We start from the raw sequence: 21,743 nt of genomic DNA, 5'->3' as shown, positions 1-21,743 counted from the left end.
AAAATCCCTGCTTGCCGGGCCCCAAAGGACGCCGACGTATGCCCCCTGACACCTGGGCAGGAGAGCTTCCAGCTGTGGGGAGGACTTTGCCTTGCCCCCAAACGGCGCCTCTGAGGGAGGGAGGAGCTGGTGAGAGCAGCTTCTCCTCCATAAAATCCCTGCTTGCCGGGACCCAAAGGACGCCGACGTATGCCCCCTGACACCTGGGCAGGAGAGCTTCCAGCTGTGGGGAGGACTTTGCCTTGCCCCCAAACGGCGCCTCTGAGGGAGGGAGGAGCTGGTGAGAGCAGCTTCTCCTCCATAAAATCCCTGCTTGCCGGGACCCAAAGGACGCCGACGTATGCCCCCTGACACCTGGGCAGGAGAGCTTCCAGCTGTGGGGAGGACTTTGCCTTGCCCCCAAACGGCGCCTCTGAGGGAGGGAGGAGCTGGTGAGAGCAGCTTCTCCTCCATAAAATCCCTGCTTGCCGGGCCCCAAAGGACGCCGACGTATGCCCCCTGACACCTGGGCAGGAGAGCTTCCAGCTGTGGGGAGGACTTTGCCTTGCCCCCAAACGGCGCCTCTGAGGGAGGGAGGAGCTGGTGAGAGCAGCTTCTCCTCCATAAAATCCCTGCTTGCCGGGCCCCAAAGGACGCCGACGTATGCCCCCTGACACCTGGGCAGGAGAGCTTCCAGCTGTGGGGAGGACTTTGCCTTGCCCCCAAACGGCGCCTCTGAGGGAGGGAGGAGCTGGTGAGAGCAGCTTCTCCTCCATAAAATCCCTGCTTGCCGGGACCCAAAGGACGCCGACGTATGCCCCCTGACACCTGGGCAGGAGAGCTTCCAGCTGTGGGGAGGACTTTGCCTTTTTTTTTTTTTTTTTTTTTTTTTGAAGACGTTGGTGTCCGCCCCCTGACTTCGTGACATCGCGCCAGGATCCTTTGGGAGGGAAGATTGGGAATCTTCAGTTTTGATAAAATCTTGTTGGTTGTGTGTAGGGGCTTTTGTAATTTGGTTTGCTCTATTGTTAGGGAATGACGTTTTTTGCTTTTCTCTGTTTGGGGGTATTGTGGTTAGTAATAGGTATGGGGGTGGACGTGGGATGTGAGATACCAGCTGTTATGGAGGATGCATGTGTAATTGGAGCCCCTATTGAGGTTGTGCGGGGCAAGGGGAGATATGGCGGTAGGAAAGTGGGTTTATGTCAAAATGGAAGGAGAGATCGATGCATAATATCTATCTCCCCTGCCTTCCACTTTCCTAACCAAAAAGGCCTGGGGTTCAGCCCAGTCGTACCACAAACCCTGTCTCTGCTCCTATGCAACGCCAGGTCCATAAAGAGCAAGACCCACATCATTTATGATCTTTTGCAGGACAAAAACTGTGACCTGGCATGCATTACTGAGACCTGGCTTGGGCCTGAGGGCGAGGCAGTGTGGGCCCAGGCCCTTCCAGCCGGGTTCTCAGTTAAGGACCAGATCAGGTTAGGTGGACGGGGGGGTGGTGTTGCCTTGGTCCATAAAAACACCTTCTCCTTAACCAGGATCCCAGTCCGGAAAACAGATCACATCGAGTGCATTTACCTGTCCCTGAGGGCTAGAGACAGTCTGGGGATTCTGTTGGTCTACAGGCCACCCCGTGCGCTAACAGACTCCCTGGCCGAGCTCACACAGCTGGTCTCGGAACTGGTGTTGGAGTCCCCAAGACTTCTTGTCTTGGGAGACCTCAACATCCCTTTCGAGGCCAGTGAAGTTCCAACAGGTGCTGCTCGGGAGTTCATGACTACCATGACAGCCATGGGCCTGTCTCAACTAGTCTCAGGGCCTACGCATTGCGCTGGTAATACCCTTGATGTGATCTTTAGTACGGACATGGAGGTTCCGTGGGTAGAGATCTCAAATATCTCTCCCTTGTCATGGACGGATCATTTCTTGGTTGAGGCTCGAATCAAGGCTTCTACCTCAAGCTCCCCCGGGGGTGGCGGACCCATTAGGATGGTCCACCCTCGAAGGCTGATGGAACCCAAAAGGTTCCAAGAAGCCCTAGAGGGATATGCGACTGGTTCTGACGGCGATTCTGTTGATGCCCTGGCTAATATCTGGGATACCAACCTGTCCAGGGCTATACACAGTGTCGCTCCCAAGCGTCCTTACCGGCCTGCTCCTAATAAACAACCATGGTATACGGAAGATCTTAGAGTAAGGAAGCGGGCTGTGCAACGACTAGAGCGTAACTGGCGAAGACATCAGCGTTTATCTGACAGGACACTCCTCCGCTCTCATTTGAAGGCCTATGGAGTGGCAATAGGTGCAGCTAAGAATTCGTTCTATGCTGCACGTATTGCGTCCGCAGAGTCGCGTCCAGCAGAGCTGTTCAGGGTTGTGAGAGAGCTGACTCAGCTCCCTCCCTCCCTGGGCCCTATTCTGGTACCATCTAAAGCCTGCTGTGATGATTTTAATAACTTCTTTGCGGATAAAATCTCTCAGATCAGGGCTGATCTTGACGCCAGTATTTATGCAGGTCCTGTAAGAGAGGCGTCCGAAGCATCCGTGGCCCCAGTTATACTGGATCGCTTTGAGTTTGTTAGTACCGATGAAGTGGACAAGATCCTTCGAAGCGTTAGGAAGACGACGTGCTCTCTTGATCCCTGTCCCTCATGGTTGGCAGCTCAGGGGGGAGATGCGGTGCTGACTATGTTGCACCGCATCATTAATACTTCTCTAAGAGAGGGTCAGTTTCCATCTAAATTGAAAGTGGCAGTGGTTAAACCCTTGCTCAAGAAACCCTCCTTAGACCCCCTGATTCATAACAACTATCGGCCCATCTCGCTGCTACCTTTTTTGGGGAAGGTGATCGAGAGAGCAGTCGCCTTCCAGCTTCAATCGATCTTGGATGACACCGATTTTCTGGACCCATTTCAAACTGGCTTCCGGGCGGGCTATGGAGTTGAGACTGCCATGGTCGCCTTAGTTGATGACCTCCGTCTGAGCATGGACAGGGGAAGCGTGTCCCTGTTAGTGCTCTTGGACATCTCGGCGGCTTTCGATACCATCGACCATGGTATCCTTCTGGAACGCCTGGGGGAGTTGGGTATCGGGGGCACTGCTTTGCAGTGGTTCCGGTCCTACCTCTCGGGTAGATTCCAGATGGTGGAGCTGGGGGATTGTCGCTCCGATAAGAGGGCACTTACATCCGGTGTCCCTCAGGGAGCGATTTTATCCCCTATGCTTTTTAACATCTACATGAAACCGCTGGGAGAGATCATCCGGAGACACGGGGCGCGGTGTTATCAGTATGCTGATGACACCCAAATAATTTTCTCTGTGTCTCCGACTGATGCAGTAACTAAGGATGGCATCTCTCCTCTAGATGCCTGCTTGGCGTCGGTAATGGGCTGGATGAGGGAGAACAAACTCAGTGTGAATCCAGGGAAAACGGAAGTACTGGTGATAGGTCCCTCGGTTCCGGGTGGTGAGATTTGTCAGCCTGTCCTGAATGGGGTCACGCTCCCCTTGAGGGACTCGGTGCGCAGCTTGGGAGTACTCCTTGATTCGTCGCTTCATCTGACATCTCAGGTGGACGCGGCGATCAGGAGTGCTTGTTATCAGCTTCGGCTGATACGCCAGCTGCGCCCCTACCTGGGCCGTCGGGACCTTGAAACTGTTGTACATGCTTTGGTAACCTCTCGATTGGATTTCTGCAATGCGCTCTACATAGGGCAACCCTTGTACCAAACCCGGAAGCTTCAATTGGTGCAGAATATGGCAGCCAGACTGGTCGCTGGTAGTTCCAGGACAGACCACATAACACCTATTTTAAAAGATCTCCACTGGCTACCCATTCGCTTCCGAGCTCAATACAAGGTGTTGGTTTTGACCTATAAAGCCCTAAATGGCTTGGGCCCAGGGTACTTGGAGGACCGCCTCTCCCCATACAATCCGCCCCGCACACTCAGAACATCTGGGACCAATTTGTTAGAGGTCCCTAAATCCCATTTGGTGAGGACCTCACAGAGGGCTTTCACTATCGCCGCCCCCTCATTGTGGAATAAGCTCCCTGTAGAGCTCCGTTCCTCTGCATCTTTAGTTTCTTTTAAGAAACAATTAAAAACGCATCTATTCCAGTTGGCTTTTTCACTTTAGGTAATAGTGTTTTTTCTCTGCTCCTTGCCCTCTGTTTTTCGACCCCGGATTAGTGCAATATATTGTCTTTTTCTTGCCCCTAGTGAATTGTGATTTGTATAGATTCCCATTCCTACCCCTAGTAATGATGTTTTTAAACTTTTTATATTGTGATGTTTTACTTGTATTTTATCGTTTTTTGTCTTGTAAGCCGCCTTGATCATGCAATTGGAAAGGCGGGATATAAATAAAAATTATTATTATTATTATTATTATTATTATTATTAAGTAAACAACATCACAATATATACATATATAACCTTTATATATATCTACTTGTTATATATTGACCTATTTTCACAACTTACCATATCTTTCTTATATATTTATCATATTATAACCATATCTCATACTATTTGTTGGGTTTAACACTTTAAAACCACTTAAACAACCTTCTCTCCCAACTTCAGATCCTTTGTATGTTCCATTTAAATGTTTCTCTCAAACATATATGCAATCTTTTAACCTCTCCCTTACTGGATTAAAGATTGATGGAACATCATCTCCAACCACTTTTCCCCGTTCCCAGTATGGCTTTGAAAACATTTCGATGAGGCATTTCATCGAAATGATGAAATAACTGGCAATCGATGGGTCACATACAAGGATATATTAATCCGTGACCCTATAACACAGCAGTTAAAGCTAAAACCTCTGGAACAACTTACACGAGAAGGTTTCTCGGTCAACTGGTTTTTATATCGACAGCTAAAAGAAAGATTTACAGTAGATTGTAAAGCCACTGGCATTTATTCAGAACCTCAGGATTTTGATAAAATTATTTTAGGAAAACATAAAGGAAGAATTTCAAAACTATATAAATATTTGTTAAATCTTGACCTGCAGGGTGAGTTAATCAAACCCTCTATGGTTAAATGGGCACAAGACCTAGGTGAAAATTTAATGCTAGAACAATGGGAAAAAAACTGGACTGTTAGATTGAAATACACGGCTAGCGTAGCAATCAGAGAAAACTATTTAAAAATGCAATATCGATGGCATCTGACTCCCTTAAAACTGTCCAAGATATATAAAAACCAAGACCCAACTTGCTGGAAATGCAATAAAGCTAGCGGTTCTTTTATTCATTTGTGGTGGTCATGTGAGTATGCGAAGTCATACTGGAAAGCGATCCATCAAAAGGTGCAAATTATTGTGCAACAGATGATTCCGCTTGATCCAAAAATGTATCTCTTGAACATGATTATGAATGATAAACTTGAAAAAGCTCATGGAAAATTACTATTTTATATAATTGCAGCAGCTAGAAACGTGTTTGCCTCACATTGGAAAACAACTCAGCATCCTTCATGGAACGAATGGGCTATGAAGATGTTAGATTATGTTCAGATGGACAAACTGACTTGTTTCATAAGAAATCTGGATTGGAATAAGGAAAAAAAAGTTTGGGAACCATTCATGCAGTTTATGAAAAAAGAGGATCTGCCCTTAAATTTTATTTGGTAATTGGTTGTGTTAAATTTGTATTTGCTAATTTTACGTGAGGGTAGAAACAATATAGCATAGAGTCAAATACTTAAGAAATGTAGCTGATTGGTTATCTTTTTGGAATATGTAACACCTATGAGAATTGAGTGAGACTACTACGATTAATATGTAATAGGACTTATTTTTATTCAAAGCTTCTCATTTGCTTGTCCCCTCCCCTCAGAGGAAGTTTGGATTATTGATAATTGATACCTAAATCGTATAGGCTATATCTTGTTGTATAAGCTAACTTTTTTAGGCGTCGAAATAGAGCCTACGGGTTATCTGTTGATTTGTTAATGTAATTTTCTCCATATCTACACTTGCAGTATTGTTTTTAAAGAGAAAACCTAATAAAGATTATTTAAAAAAAAAGAAAACATTTTTCTATCTATTATATTAATGGCAAATAACCATATATGGGTTTTCCAGTCTATCAACTCAATTATAACACTGTCCTTTTCAGGCGTTTTTTCTGGATCAGTCCTTGTAACCGACAACATATTCCTTTTCATCAGTTGTGACCTTATCTCCTCATCTGGTAAAAAGTCTTTCTTTCTTTCTGTTGTACTGGACCAGATTTTTTGAGTACGTTGAACCACCTTTACATCTTCTTCTGCAGACTGTAAAGCGTCTCTTATCCAAGTTACCACTTTTTTTAGATAGCTCATCTCTGGTTTTTCTTTTTCCGTTGAATTTCTTTTTTCAGTTGGTTGATGGCTTTTTGGGTTCCACCAACGCTTGTCTCTTATCTGGTCACCACCAGTATATTTGACAGCAGGTTGTTGTGTCCTGTTGACTTGGCAAGGACGTTTTTCCTTCAACCTTAAATCTTTTTCCTCATCTGATTTTAACCAAGGTTTGACACTTTTAGGACTCCTTTTTTCCTGGCTAACTTTTTTTTTCTTTTGAGCTCCTATGACCACAGCCAATTTTTCATCAGGCTCATTAGACCTATTAATCTTATTGTCTATGACTGCTACTTTTTCTTTTTTATTTATCACATCTACTTGCTCTTGTAAAGCATTTTCTTCTGGTGTAATTTCTATTTTTTCTTTTTGTATCTGTGTCTTGGACTTTATATTGAGAAGTTTGCGTTGGAGAGTATTGTATATTGTTTTTATGTGGCAAAACAGGGTTTTCCATCCTTTTGCTTGTGTATTGGCGTTATGGCAATTTTTCACAAGAGTTTGAACTTCTCTGTCTTTAGAGTTTAGCCTCTTTTCCAGTCTGGCAATCTCTGTGTACAGATCTTCAGTTTTTAACTTTATGTTATCAAGTTCACCCTGATCTTTATTGACTTTTTGATGCAGAATCTGATTTTCTTGTTTTAAACCATATAGTTGTTCTTGTAACTTTTTATTTTCCTGTATCAAAGCCTCTTTCTCTCTCTCTTTTTGACTAAATCTCTCATTTGTTTCATCTAACAAACCCTGTAGCCTGATAACATCTTCTTTATATCTATGTAGGAGCTCTTTCTTGCTAGTTGAGGACAGTTTCATCTCAGAAATCTCATCTTCCAATTCTGAAATAATCTTTTCTTTCTGATCTAAACTTGCTTTTAGAGTAACACTTCCCTCTGTTTCTCTTTTCAACAGACCTTGTAACTTCTGGTTTTCAGATTCCAGATTAGCTACTTGTTCTTCAGGTGTGTTAATAACTTTATCCTGGTTTTTAAACTTTTCTTTAAAACCATCCAGTTTTTCTGCTAACTCTTTTTTATATTTTTCTTCTAATACATCTTTGTTATGTTTTAATTCTCTCAACTGTTTTTGAAGCTCCATCTCTTTGCTGTGCCTCATATTCTTTTCTTCTTATTTCTTTTTCATGTTGCTATTCTTTTTCTTTCATTTCTCTCAAATATTTCAGTTCTCTTAACTCTCCTTCATATTCTTTTTCTTTTAATTCTTTTTTATGTTTCAGGTCTTTTAATTTAAACCTAATCAAATCACACTCCTTGTCTGATATCTCTATATCATCACAAGCTTTTTCAAAACTGGCTAGATATATATCCAAGTTACATCCAGTAACATATTTAGGGAATTTCTTTGGATCATAAAGAGGGAAACCCTTAATATTATTCTTTAAAATATAAGTAACTCTAGATTCTAAACTATCCATTAAGTCCCATGTCTTCATCTTTATGTCATGCATTTCTCTATCATGAACCATCTCAGTTTTCATTTTTTTCATTTTTAGATCATGTATTTCTCTGTTATAAATATTTTTGTTTTCACTTTCAATTTTGGCCTTTTCCCTTTCTTTTTCACTTTCAATTTCCTTTTCTCTCAAAACTCTTTTACACTCAATTTTGGCCATCTCAAGTTTGATCTTCCACATTTCTAAACTTTCTTGAGGTTTAGAAACAGCCGTGTTACCACTAGCCACCATTTCTTCTCTAACTTCCTCTTCCTCCATTTCTATCCCTGCTGGAGGTTTGACTTTCTTAGGAGGCCTTGTTAATAGTATTTCCTTACAAATACCTCAGACTTTTACCTCAGGAAATACTCTATTTTTACTGTGCCTCAATTGAGTCTACAGAATTCACTTGGATTTAAAGTCAAACTAGTGATTCCCTACTTTCACCACAGATGTTTACCTCAGGAATCACAAAGTGTGCTCTTTCTCTTCCTACTAGTCTCTTACTAATACCAATCTGTTTACCTCAGAGACTAGTCTTCTCTAGGGTTGTCAGTCTTTAAGTGATCTCCTACCAATTACCCTTTTCGATTTTACCTCAGAGATCACTCCTCTGATTCCAACGCCTAGATTTTAAACTGTAGGTTTTTGTTCCTTTCAGTTTAAACGTATTATTGGGTATCTGGTCTTCCCACTCAGACCCCTTAACTTCAGCACACTTCTGGCCACCTGATTTGTCAAATCCAGGTGCTTTAACAACTGTAACTTTCTTTTTCTTCCAGTCCCCTACAATTTACCTCAGCAAATTACCTCAGGGGCTGGTATTACTCATCCAACCTAGTCAGTTTATAGGTAATCTCTTACACAGTACCCTCGACTATTACCTCAGAGATTCCCCTCACTGACTTATACCTCCTTATTCTAACTGCTGAACTTTTTACTTTTTTAAGTTCAACTCAAATCTTGGGGTTCTGGTAACTTGAACTCAGAACCCAATACACCAATTTCCTCCAGCTCACTTCTCCTCAAACTCTCAGCCACTGGATTTTTCGGATCCCACCACTGCCACCAATTATGTAATGGACCCCCACTTAAAGATGGCAGGCGCTTGGGCTTTACTTATCCCACAGCTGCCACCAATTATGTAACGGTTACCCTTCTTTCCTTATTGCTGCCACCAATTTTGTAATGACTACCCTCTTTTTAAGGGCTGGCGGTAGGGTCTTTTCTTTATATAGTAGCGTGGAGCTGAGATGTATGACTGACAAGCTTTTATGTAAACCAAAATATAAACTTTATTAAACAGAACAGTTGGACATTTTATTCTTGAACTAAATGATATTATGTAACTTCTAGTTCAGGCACAGGTTACTTAGTTATATTTATTCTTCTTTTCCCCAGTTTCCCTTTTACTGTATTGGGACTTTCGCATCCCTTTTAGACAATTCGTTTTCCTATTTCCGCCCCCAAGGCTAACAATATCTCTTATGATCTAATATAACCACAACCCCCTGTTAGAGTTTGGCTATTCTGAGCCTCTCTTCCCTAGACTCATCAACCTAATCCAGTCCCTCTCTGGACCTAGCAGTTCCCCTAACTAACACTATCCCGCAGGATATTCTACTCCAGGCACTCTCTTTTCTAGAGCCCTGGCAGTATAATGGTAGGGAGCCTTTTCCCATTCAGACTCTACCCCTAACCATCTTTCTCTAACCCCTGAAAACCCTTCTTCTCTGGGTTCCAGGTCCTAACTGCTCAACATTCCAACCCCCAACTGAACCTTCTACTGCCTGAGTCCCAACTGACTCCCCAACTGTCAGTTCGGAATTTTCAAACGTTCCAGCCCACAGGTGATTGGCTGGTCCTCAGCTGCCTTCTGATTGGTCAGCTGGGCGTAGGAGCGTGACCAAATCAGTGTCCTTTTCACAAGATATTAAACAGAATTCCTTACCTGAGACATCAGGGATTCCCGAAGAAGGAGCTCCAAAATGATACCAGTTACCTGAGATATGCTTCAGTTAACAAAGCTGGGTTCCTGGCCATAGTTCAGAAAGTTTAAAGGCAGAAATAACAGAAAGAACAAGGATAGGTTCATGCACCACAAAAAGGAAAAGGAGTTCAACACGTTTCCACAAACTAACAATATGTATATGTAAAATAAATCAGTCAGGTCAACTTTGCAACAGTAAACAAAAACATTTTGATGAGCCCTGGGACACAGCCATTCTAGTCTGGGAAATAAATATGCAAAGGGAGCTTGTAGCACCTTCGAGACTAACTAAGCAAAGACATTGAAGTATAAGCTTTTGTAGACTTGGGCTACACATCTGATATATCTGAGGAAGTAGACCAAGTCCTTGAAAGCTTGTGCTACATCTTTTGCACAAGTTAGTTTCAAAGGTGCTAGAAGATCCTTTTGTACACTGTTGAACCCTCGCAGAAACTGCAGAAAGGTTATTTGCCGAGGGAATCGTGCCCACTCCTCTCCCTGCCTTATCGACATTTGAATAGCTTTAGAAACATGTCATTCCTTTTACTTTCGGACTCTTTTAAGTTTTACCCTATAACTAGTTTTAAACTGACCATATGTCTAGGCCCTTTGCTGCTGCAACACATTTCAGACCAGCTCCCAAATAATTTGGAGATCTAATGGTGGTATTTTAAGAAGCTGACAACCTGGTGAGATTGAAGAGGGTGTTGTGGAGCTTTAATTTTGGAAACACAGAAACATGTAGAGGTTGATGAGGAAAACAAACTCTATATTGCAACAAAGCCTACACAATGTTATTGACTGGACTACAGCACTTTTTACATTTGGTTTCTACATCATTAATTTATTATATTATTTATTATATTTATTTGTATCCCACTCTTTTCCCAGGACTGGGACTCAACTTTTTTCTCTTTTATCCAGCCAATAAGACAGTATTAAGATGCAGATACGTTATACACATATATGGTTGTGTGCGTTAATAGAAGAATGGGCACATTATTGTAGAGATAACTTTCTTATGTCTGTGACACAACTGTAATTGCTGTCTTTGCTAAAAGACCTCAAAGACATTAAATGTTAGCAATAGCAAATTTAATTTTCTGCCATTAACACCAATAACAGAAATAGTTTGGGTTGCTGAACTATTAATAATTCAGTATTTGAAAAAGTTTGTTTTCAGAATAGACTGTGGGAGCTATAGAGAATGGCATGAAGGTTTTCAGTGCCAAGCCATAGGGCATGTTGTCATTGGCATTTTGAAAAATGTTCTTCGTGTCATTTGAAAGTTGTCTTTCCCTAAACTATTCCCACCCCCATCCTTGTTGCCTTGAAAGAGTGGGAGTCCAACATGTTCCAAAAACTGTCAGATTGGACTCCCCTCATTTTACAACCTGTTCACTTAGGAGAGAAAATAGATACAGATGGCAAGGTGACAAAACCTATCTCCCTCCACCAACCCTTACTAACATCTATTGTTCACTTGTCCTTCAAATGCCCTTTTCATAAAAGGTTAATCCGAAGTGATGTTAAAAATGAGTAAGGAATTATTTTTTATTTAAAGGACATGTATCTACTCCAAGTGTAACAATAAGTTGGTTGCGAAAATCAATCACATATGGGGAGTTCTTAATATTTTGTATGCCTTGGAGCATATGCAGGAAATTGTACAACTGAATCACTGCATTCTCTCCATCTTTCCATTCTCAATCAATAAATTATAAAAAATATTCAGTACCAGAGCAAGCATTTTACATGCAGGAAGCAGGAATCCCAAGTTTAGTCTATCACCACCCTAGTTCTTGTTCAACTCTTGGCTCAAAAATCTAGAGAGGCTAAAGTGTGCAAACCAGAGTACTTTAGATGCCTTAAAGGGCCTTTGTAAAAATAATCTGGGGAAATGGGCTGATTCAAATTGGATGCAGCAATCCTATACTCATTTACCGGAAAAAAAACCAAACTGAATTCAACAGGACTTACTTTTGAGTAGACATGGGATGCCATGGTTTAGCTATTCAGGAGTCCATGCCACCAACAGATTCTGAGGGGAGGCAGGCTGCAGGGCAAAGACTGTCTTACCAATCCCAATGTTTATCAAGGACAGCAAATTCTGTTTTGTGGACGAGTTGCTAACATTTTTCCTGCACAAAACCATCGAGACAGAGGAGGGAAAGTGAGGAGAGAAAATGATTTTTAATTGCTATGAAAACAGAGGAATCAGGTAGAAAATGGAACCCAGAAAATGGAGCCTATCTTTGGAGACCAGGGAATCAGATAATAAATTAGGCAAAGAGATGCAGAATGCAGAGAAAAGAAGAAATTGAAGACCAAGACATAAAGTAAATGGAAAATCACAATGTTGTGGTCGCTGCTTTCCTGGGCATTGAGATGGAGGCATCCTCAATGCCCTTTGGTGCATCTTCAAAACAAACACAGAACTGACACATACCTCTTGTAGGGAGCATATATGTTTGATACTTTGATACTGGGTAAGTGTATGTGCGTGAATGAAGTTGGAGGAGGGGGACACAGCTGATTCAGCGATAGACCAGCAAACTCCCAAGCGCCTCTGCCATCCTCAGTTTACAGATCAAACCGGCATTCTATTTTGACCAGGATATTTACAGGTTTTATTAAATCTTTACAATCAGTAATTATAATCAAGTACACAATTTTATATACAAAGATTATGTACATTTTGAGCTCAGACTTTTACATCACAGTACACAGTTGCCCTTAGGAATACTATACACACTTAAAATCACCAGACAATAAAACCCAACAACAGTAGTGTTAACAGCACCCCTTTAGACTTTTCATAAATTACATCATAAGAAAATATATGGCTGTAAATTGGGCTGGTAAAAAGTCTTTAAAAATCTGGATGTATGCTATGCATTCATAGAATGTCCCCTCTACTGTCCTGGCTGTAGGGTATTATCATCCCTGGATCTCTATGCATCTGCTCTCAGTAAACCATGTTGAAAGAGGTGTACAAGACAAGCAGGCCCTTGATCCAAGATGAACCCAATATTGTGCCAGCACCTGGATTACTTTCTGCTCAGGGGTGGAGGGTGTGAGGGCTTAAGATTTACACACTCCTCTTAACAGATACATGCTTGTCCAAAAAGGGCTCCTGTTGTGATATGGAGATATCAATTCATAATTAAGTAACCTCTTTCCTAAAAGCAGTTTCCAAATCTGATAACATGTAAACCTTCCGTTATTGTGAAACAAGATTATGGCTGTGATGAAGAACTAAGATATAAAAAAGGGCAACCTATATCTGAGGTAGACTACCACCTTCCAGATGCTCCATTCTAATGGCAAGGGAGTCTTTCGATAATCCCTGAAATCAATAACAAAAACCTAAAACCACTTGCACATGCTTTGTGTCAGACAACCTAAAATCCATCTTATGGACTATGTACAAGTAGTAGCAGGTAGTGCAAACTCTTAATAAATTATTCGTAGGAAGAAATGAAAATTTAGTGGTTGCTGTATGAAGCCGGTATAATCCTGCCAAAAATGCCTTTCAAGATATAATGTCTAGAGAATCACTTTTACCAGAAAACACCAAATGAGCAATTTCTTCTCAAGGACAAAAGAAAATAACAAGTTGTTAAATTAGGTTACATCACAGTTAATATATAAAAAAGCTTTAGTGGCACTAGGACTCGACATGCAGAACTGATTTGCCTTTCTTTCTTTTTTTACAAGACTAATGTAAATTTAGTGCATTTTGTATGCTTGGCCCCAAACTGCTGGAGCTCTTTTGTGGGCCATGGAAACACACATTCTCCTCTACACCGGGCCTAAGCTACTAAAGGACACTTTAGAGAAACCCTTATCCAAATTCCCTGAAGGAATATTGCATCCTCTACAAACTGAGCCTTAAGACTAAACATAATTCAATCAAGGTACCTCCACAAAGAGTTGAGAGCCCTGGCTGTAAGATTTATAGTATGTGCAAATAAAATAAAAGTGAAAAAAGTTGAAAGGACACTTATTTGTCTGCTAAGATTCATCACCACTAGTTTTCTGCTCAGTTTTTGCACAACAGGCTTTCCACCTGACTAGCATGGTCTTAGGAAGATACTGATGTCTGTACATTTTCACACGTTTAAACTCATTTGTGCCATACAATAGGACCAAGAAACAATCAGGAGTGCATGAAGAAAGGAGCAACCTGACCATTGCTCCACACCTCAGCTACTGCTTCAACAGGGATACAACAGAGAGAGCAGGTTTGGTGGATCCTACATATCATCCTATATATCCTACTTCACTTTTGTGCCAGATACAGTCAATGGTTATCATTCACTTCTATGGGGAAAGTAAAGTGCTACATTGGAGGGTTGCTGCCATTTTACAAAAGCCTGGGGGAAAAAGGGTCCTTTAGAGGGATGCAGTGACCCATCCCCAAATATTCCTGCACTATATAAGCGCCCCTTCTTTCTACTACACACTGTCAGAGACATCCTGCTAATCCTCCCCTCAAAATCAGTTGTACATAAAGTGGCTGAACTAAGCAAAGCATACAATGCTGCTGTGTAAAAGCCATTTCCTAAATGCAAACAATCATCAGAAACAAAAAATATCAAAAATGCGAGTAATTTAAGAGGGAATATAAATAAAGTCTGGCAGCCTTGCGTTAGACACAACTGTATTATCTGCTTTTCCACTACATTTGAGTTTTTTAAAAGGATCCTCATTGTAAATTTAAGACATTATAAAACATGATTGCTCTCATACGTAACTAGTACTCCTACTACAATTTAGAAAGAATCTACATGTGATACCAGTCTTTCCTTGACTTCACACTACACTAGGAACATTATCTTTAGCTAAAGCGACTGGCCTTTTTGTCCAAAGGGAAAACAAGAAATTTTGTGTACAGCAATAGAGATGGTACCGATCTAAGGCTTTTATACAAACGCAAAGCAAAACAAGTTCCATCCCTATATTGATTACTGTAGTACCTTTTCCATAAATTGTCAAGGATGCTAGTATGCTAGTTTTGGCTTAGTTTTTTTAGTTTACTACTTAATGATGAATTTTCAAAATCAAATTAATGGGAGTGTAAAAAGAGGTTCTCCCCCAGCCCCATGGCCTAGACTCAAGTTTCAAAATTATCTTTTTAGAGAATACATTGCCTTTGGTTTATAAACTATCTCGATTTGAACTAGGAATGTAAGAGGGAGAAATCCAACTTTTCTTGGTCATTCTTCAAAGTAATAAATGGAAGAAGTGATAAGGAGGTACAGCACACTTTCTATTATTAAGTGGCACTGGACATATCACAGTTCACCTGTTGTTCTGCCCTCATCATAAAGGCACAACAGCTTGAAGTACCTTCTATCATGTCTCCATAAAGGCTTCTGGGATACAAGTATTGACCCTTGAAACAGCATTGATGCAACAGCTGGCCTGGGGCCTTCAACATGTGCCAAGAAAACATGCCCCAACCAGCCATACAGACTCAGTGGTGCATTAATCCCACTGCATTCATTCTCTGCCTCCTAAGGCTAAGGCAAGCTAACCCACAGCAATCTGGAACACAGGAAGAATTCAAATCCTTCCCTGAATGAACTTCCTGCATTACGGAACCATGCAAAGGAACCCTGCAAATGGGTGAATTGCACTTTCCCATTTTTAAAAACAGGGAAAACAAACAAAAACAAATTACAACACATGCTGGGTTTTGCTGATAAACCTGGCTAGTTGTCACAATACTGAACAATTCTGTTTAATTTTCAGATATTAGGGCCTTACTATCCTCCATGAAATTCACCATTTTGTAGTCCCGTGTGCACATTATTTGAAATTATAGTTCATCCTTCTCCATCATTTCAAATGCTTCTATGTCTTCATTCCAGTCAGCCAATATTGATTCCACAGACTGACCTTTATTATCCCAGCTATTACTGGGATTGGAATCTGTCTCAGTCTTTGATTGTTCTTCAGGATTATTATCCAGTTCTGACATATGACTGTCACTATTAGCTTCCTGCACTTTAGGAATACACGAATCCTGGTTTGGAAGTGAAACACTATTGCTACCTAACTCTGTATGTGAATTCAAGCCACTTTCTCCTTCAGGGTCATGAGGGTTCAAGTTCAAATCTGTTGAGATTTCTTCTGACCTCTGATTATGAGAGTCATTGTCCGATGACTTCTGATCCATGCTTTCCATTTCTAAATCTGTGGGAAGGAGGAAGAACAATGGAGTGACAAAAGAAAAGCATTATTTCCAAAGCTCCTGGTATTTCTTTCCACTTTGAACTATAACATGACTCTGGAGCGTAAACCCCTTTCTTAGCTTTTCTCAAGTAATACTGTCATGTCATGTAAACATGGTTTATAGCCAGAGGCCACCATAATTTTGTACATTAACATATAGAAAGCAGACTAAAAATTAACTTTGTTTGATTTCATTTGTCAAACAACAACCACTCCTAATAAGAGATTAAATTACTAAATAACTAAAATTAAAATTTATAATAAAACTCTCCCTTCTGCTGCCAAAAAAAATACCGAGTCCCCTGCCAGCTTAAAACATAGGTGCAAAAAGCTTTAAAAGGCAAGACATACAGTTGTCCCTCTGGATTCACTGATTTCCCATTTGCGGTTTTGAATTTCTGTGGATGGGCAGCCAGGAGGGACAAAATGGTGTGCAAGTGTGGGGCCATGCACAGCCATTAAAAACAACGAGGCTCCAATATTTGCAGTTTTTCTGCAACAGATCCCCCCAAATCGGGACAACTGTAGTTCTATTTACCCTGCTAATTTTTTATATGTGCTTTCCTCTTTGTTTTCCAGCAGCCAAAGGAAATTTAGCAACCTGCATAGCAGCAGAAATACCGCTGCCTCTTGGTAGTATTCTATTCTGTTCCAGGGGGATCTGTTTGCTAAAGAACAAAGGGCAAAGGCAGGGAATTTTTCCCTAGAAGACTTGTACATTGGCTTTCTTAATAAACAGTGGGAGATATCCTCGACTCCACCAAATTTACAGATACAAAATCTTTGATGTGACAGGATATTATTAAACTTCTCATGCAAAAAGGCACTGGAGTCATTGAGCTATAAATTATTTTCTTGAGAGGGCTACAGTGAAGTGTGAAGCGTGGCTGTAAACCAAATGTAAGTTTATATAAAGGATACAATAAAAATCAGCACATTTGTGTGATTGAAGATATGAACAAACACAGTGTTTAAATTTGGATGGAAGAGAAGATTGAGAGCACATTCAATGGATGTTCAAAACAGTTTTAGAAGAATTTAACCAGGAGGTTTGTAATAGTTTGGAGTTGTTCTAAAAATGTATTTTGGGCAAACAAGACTCATTTAAGCAAGCCAAATTCAGGCAGTGTCAGAGAAGAGCACCATGGATGTACATTTCTAAAGGCAGCAGTCTTGTTCCAGTCCTCAGGAGGGAAGCAGGAATACTTTGAGACACAACTAATGGGAAACTCATACAAGAGTTCTGTAAAACCTCCACAGAAAAGGCCTTTAGAGGCTCCTCAAACTTCTGCACCATGCAAGAGCTGAGAAACTATCTTCTTTGAGTACTTTTCCAAAACTGGAACTTGGAAAAATGCAGCAATGACTATATGGAGTGCAGGGTTTCAGTTTGGCAGTACATCTAATACTGAAGCTGGCAAAAAATTCTAAACCCTACATTTCTTGTATGACACTGTTGACATAAAAATTAAAGTGGGGGAGAGGCAAAATGCACTCCCGTGGCAGGATACAGACCACCCAAAAAGAGTGGTCTCCCGCTGCCCTGGTTTGCTCCGCGAGGGAGCTGCAGCGGGTTCTTCTTGCGGCGCCTTTGTGACGCTGCAATGCACCAATGGCACACTTGCGGCGTCACAAAGGCGCTGGGATGTGTGGATGCTAGGCGTCTGTCACATCAAAATAGTGGCACCCGTGTGTACAGGGCGCCGCCATTTTGACGCCCCCGTCAAGTGCTAGGGGTGAGGCCAATATGGACGGTGCATCCTCGGTCAACCCCTAGCACGTAAGGGGGGGCGCCACGAAGGCCCGTATAAATCAGGCCTGTCATACACCTCTATTTATTGTTACACTTTCTGATACTTTCTTGTTTGCCTCAAGTCTGACTCTATGTGAAGAACTGGAGTGAAGTATGTGTATTAATTGCAAATGCCTTCTATCAATGTCTATGGCAACTAACCTGTGTCACAGATGCCTCCTATCTATGGATTCAAAGGCAGAGTCAACATCCACAAAAGCACAAAAGAGCTCTTTTCAGCCATTCAGGTAGGATTTCTGAATCACAAACTACTGTTAGTAATTAAAAGCATAATTTACAATATCACTGTGAACTGTAATAATTCAATAATTTGCTATTTGTGTTGTAATAACGTGCCATACATTCCGGTGGCAGCATTGGAAGTGGACTTGTGCAAACAGCTATGTTGTGTATGGTCCCATTCAGTGATGTACATTGCTGCAATTCAGTATGGGGGTTGTGTAAAACTGATGTAGTGTATCCCTACAAGTGGATATTTACCCTACTCTGAGGTGATGTGGCATTTTAGCCCTTCAGTGTTTGGGACTGTATTTTCTGAGAAACATTTCAAAGGAACCCAAAAATTAAACAATCGCTAAGATCAATTAATAAGTGAACTATCAGATAGTAAGTCAATCTAAACATGACTTGGACCTAATTTTTTGCTTGATCTGAGTACCTGTATCTGACCAAAACCTAGATAATCAGAATCTTGAAAAATATCTACGAAGTAGAATTTGTTGAGAACAAAATACGATCTTCTATTAAGTTTAGGCCAGTACTTTTGGGAGCTTCTCACAGTTAAATTCTGAGCACTGTAGAGAACACGGCCTGTAAGAATTTAGCTACTCCTACCATTCAAACTGAGTGTAACCCCTGTATGTTAACTGAGTCTAGTGAGGGAAGATGGATCATGTCAAACAAGGTTTCTTGAGAAGCTCTTCAGACATAATTGCGCTTCTCAATGAGGGACGCCAAGATTCAATAAGCACACTTGAGAATTACTAGACCTTGGAGACCTATTGATCAACCACAACCTGGCTTCTTCAGATATACTACCTCAAATAGACTTAAGAAATTGTAGTTAATTTTTACCAGATAAAACACATCCAAGGATTAAGTTTTTAAAGAACTCTCAGCAAAAGTCTACAGATATGTCTGATACTTACTGCTATCAATAATGTAGTTTGGAATCATTTTATCTTTAAATATAGTTGCTGATATTCCAAGGGTAGCAGAGGAAGAAGGGAAAAAGCACATATGCATTTTAAATCCACAAACACATGAAAGTATAATGGTAATTCATTAATATAGTAGCTACTTAAGGGAATCACGCTAACAATATTGCGAAATGTGACAGAGGATTCAGAAATTTGCTGTCTGAATATTGGTGTTTCAGGAGCAGAAGGAAGAATTCTGGCACACAGTGATTTCCTTCCTCACTTTTTATTTTCTGCAAATTGTCAAATGGTTTTTCAAATAATATTGTATTCAGTTCCAAAGGACTAGTACTGGGCATCCACTAACAGCAGCAGAATCCAATGGAAACTGGAGGAGGGTTATTCAGGGCAGCTCCCTGTGTTCACCACAATCAATCTCCAAGGGATTGGGAATTCCCTCACTCCAGAGCCCACTTTCAGGCAGCTCCAAAGACTTGGAGAGGGGAAGGGTTGCATTGGTGCCCAAGTGACAGCACAGCATTGCATTCAGGCCATGGGTTCCACAAAGAAGAAATGGAACCAGAGTGTACAAATAGACTGAAAGGATCCCTGAGCACAAATGCCCAAGCCTCAGTTATTTCTTGAGGAGTGGATCGCCCAGTGTATGGGTAACAAGAAACCACTGCAATTTCCCCAAGAATGAATGACTGTGCACATGATTTTGGAAAAAATCATGTTACTAAAGTAAAGATAAAGGTAATCCCTTGACATGAAAGTCTAGTTGTAACCAACTGTAGGGAGTGATGCTCATCTCCGTTAGTAAGCCAAAGAGCCAGCGTTGTCCAAAGACTACTCTAGTGGTCATATGGCTAGCATGACTGCACCGAACGCTGTGACCTTCCCACCAAAGTGGTACCTTGTTTATCTACTTGCATTTGCATGCTTTCAAACTGCTAGGTTGGCAGAAGTTGGGACAAGTGACAGGAGCTCATCCCATCATGCAGCACTCAGGCCTTGAACTGCCAACCTTCTGATCGTCAGACTTTGCCTCTTAACCACTAAGCCACCACATCCCTATATTATATTACTAACAACATAAAAAAAACCTAACTTACTCCTTGACAGGCCCCCAAATTATTTTTTAAAGGTGACAGAAAAAAATACCAGTTTTCTAACCTGCATGTCAAAGCAATAGTTTTCTAACCAAAGATAAAAGAGGTCTTGCTTGTTATTTATTTTGAGCTTTCTAATATAAGCTTTTTTAAAAAATAAAAGTCATAAGCCATTGTTAACATATTCATATGTAGGCTTGGTGTTCAAAATGATCTCTCTTGTACTTATTTAAGAAAAGTTTGAAATCTGGTTTAAGTTAAAAATTCCAATTAAATTTTTAAAAGTAACTTAAGGCCAACCAATTTATTCCATGTAAGGACTTAAGCTTTGTATTTTGCAACAGAATTTAAGGATGTTTTCACTATCAAGACTGTTTTTCTTCAGAAAGTACAAGGAAGTATATGTTAAAATTAACACTAATTCTGCACACAATTCAATGGCAATACGTCCTCTTGAACACAGCTGGATTAAATTTCAAGCAAATATGGAGAGGATTGTTCTGCAGGTGACTAAAGGGGCAGTTTTAAAGTAAATACAGTGTTGATGTGATCAAAGATTTCTTTCTAAAACAACAGAATTTGGGGGCTAGATCAGAACATATCTATGTTTAGTCTCCTTTTATCTCCAGCATCGTTTATCTGGGTCAGGGTGGGAATTGTGCATCCTTGTAGATGCATTTGGATGGTAGGTAGCTTACACACACACACACACACACACAATCACAGTTACTCGGTTCAAATGAAGACACTATAGTAAATGGAAGACTCTCTGCTTGCTTGCTGGCAGAAGTAAAGGAGTTTTATGTGTTTGGCCAAAAGGTGTATTTCTATGCCAGCTTACTGAGAAAAGCCATTCAGTGGATCTGGATTACTTGTTTTCTTGCCATGGGTGAAAATGGTTTACTTAAAGCAATTCAAATATCACCTTTAAATCACCATGATTTGAAAAATCTTTTCAGGACACACCCCAAACTGCTGAAATTTAATCTGTCAACTCATTGGGCAGCAACCATCTTCCACCTGTTACACTGTTTTGCCCTTACCTCTGTCTTTTGCTTTATCAGAAAGCAACACTTCTACTGCTTCATATTCCTGGATGGCATCAAGAATAATGCTGCCTTCCTTATTAAACAGAAACAGCATGGGGATAGTGATGTCATCGGTATTCTTGCCATCTCCAGCCATTTGGAAGAGGGGAGCTGTGTCACTGCTACTTCCTTCATTATCATCTGGTTGAACAGATAGTTAGAATAAAATGTATTAACATTAATGCATCAGTTTAACCTTCTGAATTATCAGTGACCATATAATATTTCTTGTATGCAGAGGAAGTGGAAGATAGTAACATTCTATGGCACTGTACATATCAAATAAGCCTGTCACAGCACAAATTTGGCATTTATTTAAAATTTTAGTCTGCCTGCTGAGACATGGCAGCTGCATAGGCAACACATAGTAGGATCAGAATAGTTATTTGACCTTGTTACAGGGGGAAAATGTTACAGGGAAAGAATGCGCTCTCTCTTCCTGAAGAGCACGTCTTTTGTTCTTGTTGTTGTTGTTTCAAACCTCTCCATGCTTGCCTCCCTTCACTAGGTGAATGGTGCAACTCATTTTTAATACATTCTATTAAGTAGCAGGTAGACTTTCTACTTCCT

At 40.9% G+C, this 21,743-nt stretch overlaps 1 protein-coding gene across 3 annotated transcripts in view; it reads right to left on the bottom strand.

The window, feature by feature from the left end:
- Positions 1–12,394: 12,394 nt before the first annotated feature.
- Positions 12,395–21,743, bottom strand: part of EDEM3 (ER degradation enhancing alpha-mannosidase like protein 3) — a 39,672-nt gene continuing 30,323 nt past the window's right edge. For 2 of the 3 annotated variants that reach the window (XM_089515853.1, XM_089515855.1), the window contains 3 exons: positions 21,129–21,314; positions 18,983–19,030; positions 12,395–15,982 (listed from right to left, as the gene is read on the bottom strand). In XM_089515853.1, coding sequence (XP_089371979.1) covers positions 15,606–15,982; positions 18,983–19,030; positions 21,129–21,314 — 611 coding nt within the window. In that variant the 3' untranslated portion in view covers positions 12,395–15,605. The remainder of the gene's footprint in view (positions 15,983–18,982; positions 19,031–21,128; positions 21,315–21,743) is intronic. The other variant, XM_089515854.1, reaches the window with a different exon arrangement.

Source organism: Sceloporus occidentalis, unplaced genomic scaffold (assembly GCF_023333645.1).
Source record: "Sceloporus occidentalis isolate IW3139 unplaced genomic scaffold, rSceOcc1.0.p SCAF_3, whole genome shotgun sequence".
NCBI lineage: Eukaryota > Metazoa > Chordata > Lepidosauria > Squamata > Phrynosomatidae > Sceloporus > Sceloporus occidentalis.
Note: the sequence above shows the minus strand (reverse complement) of the source record. Positions and strands in the feature narration are given on the sequence as shown.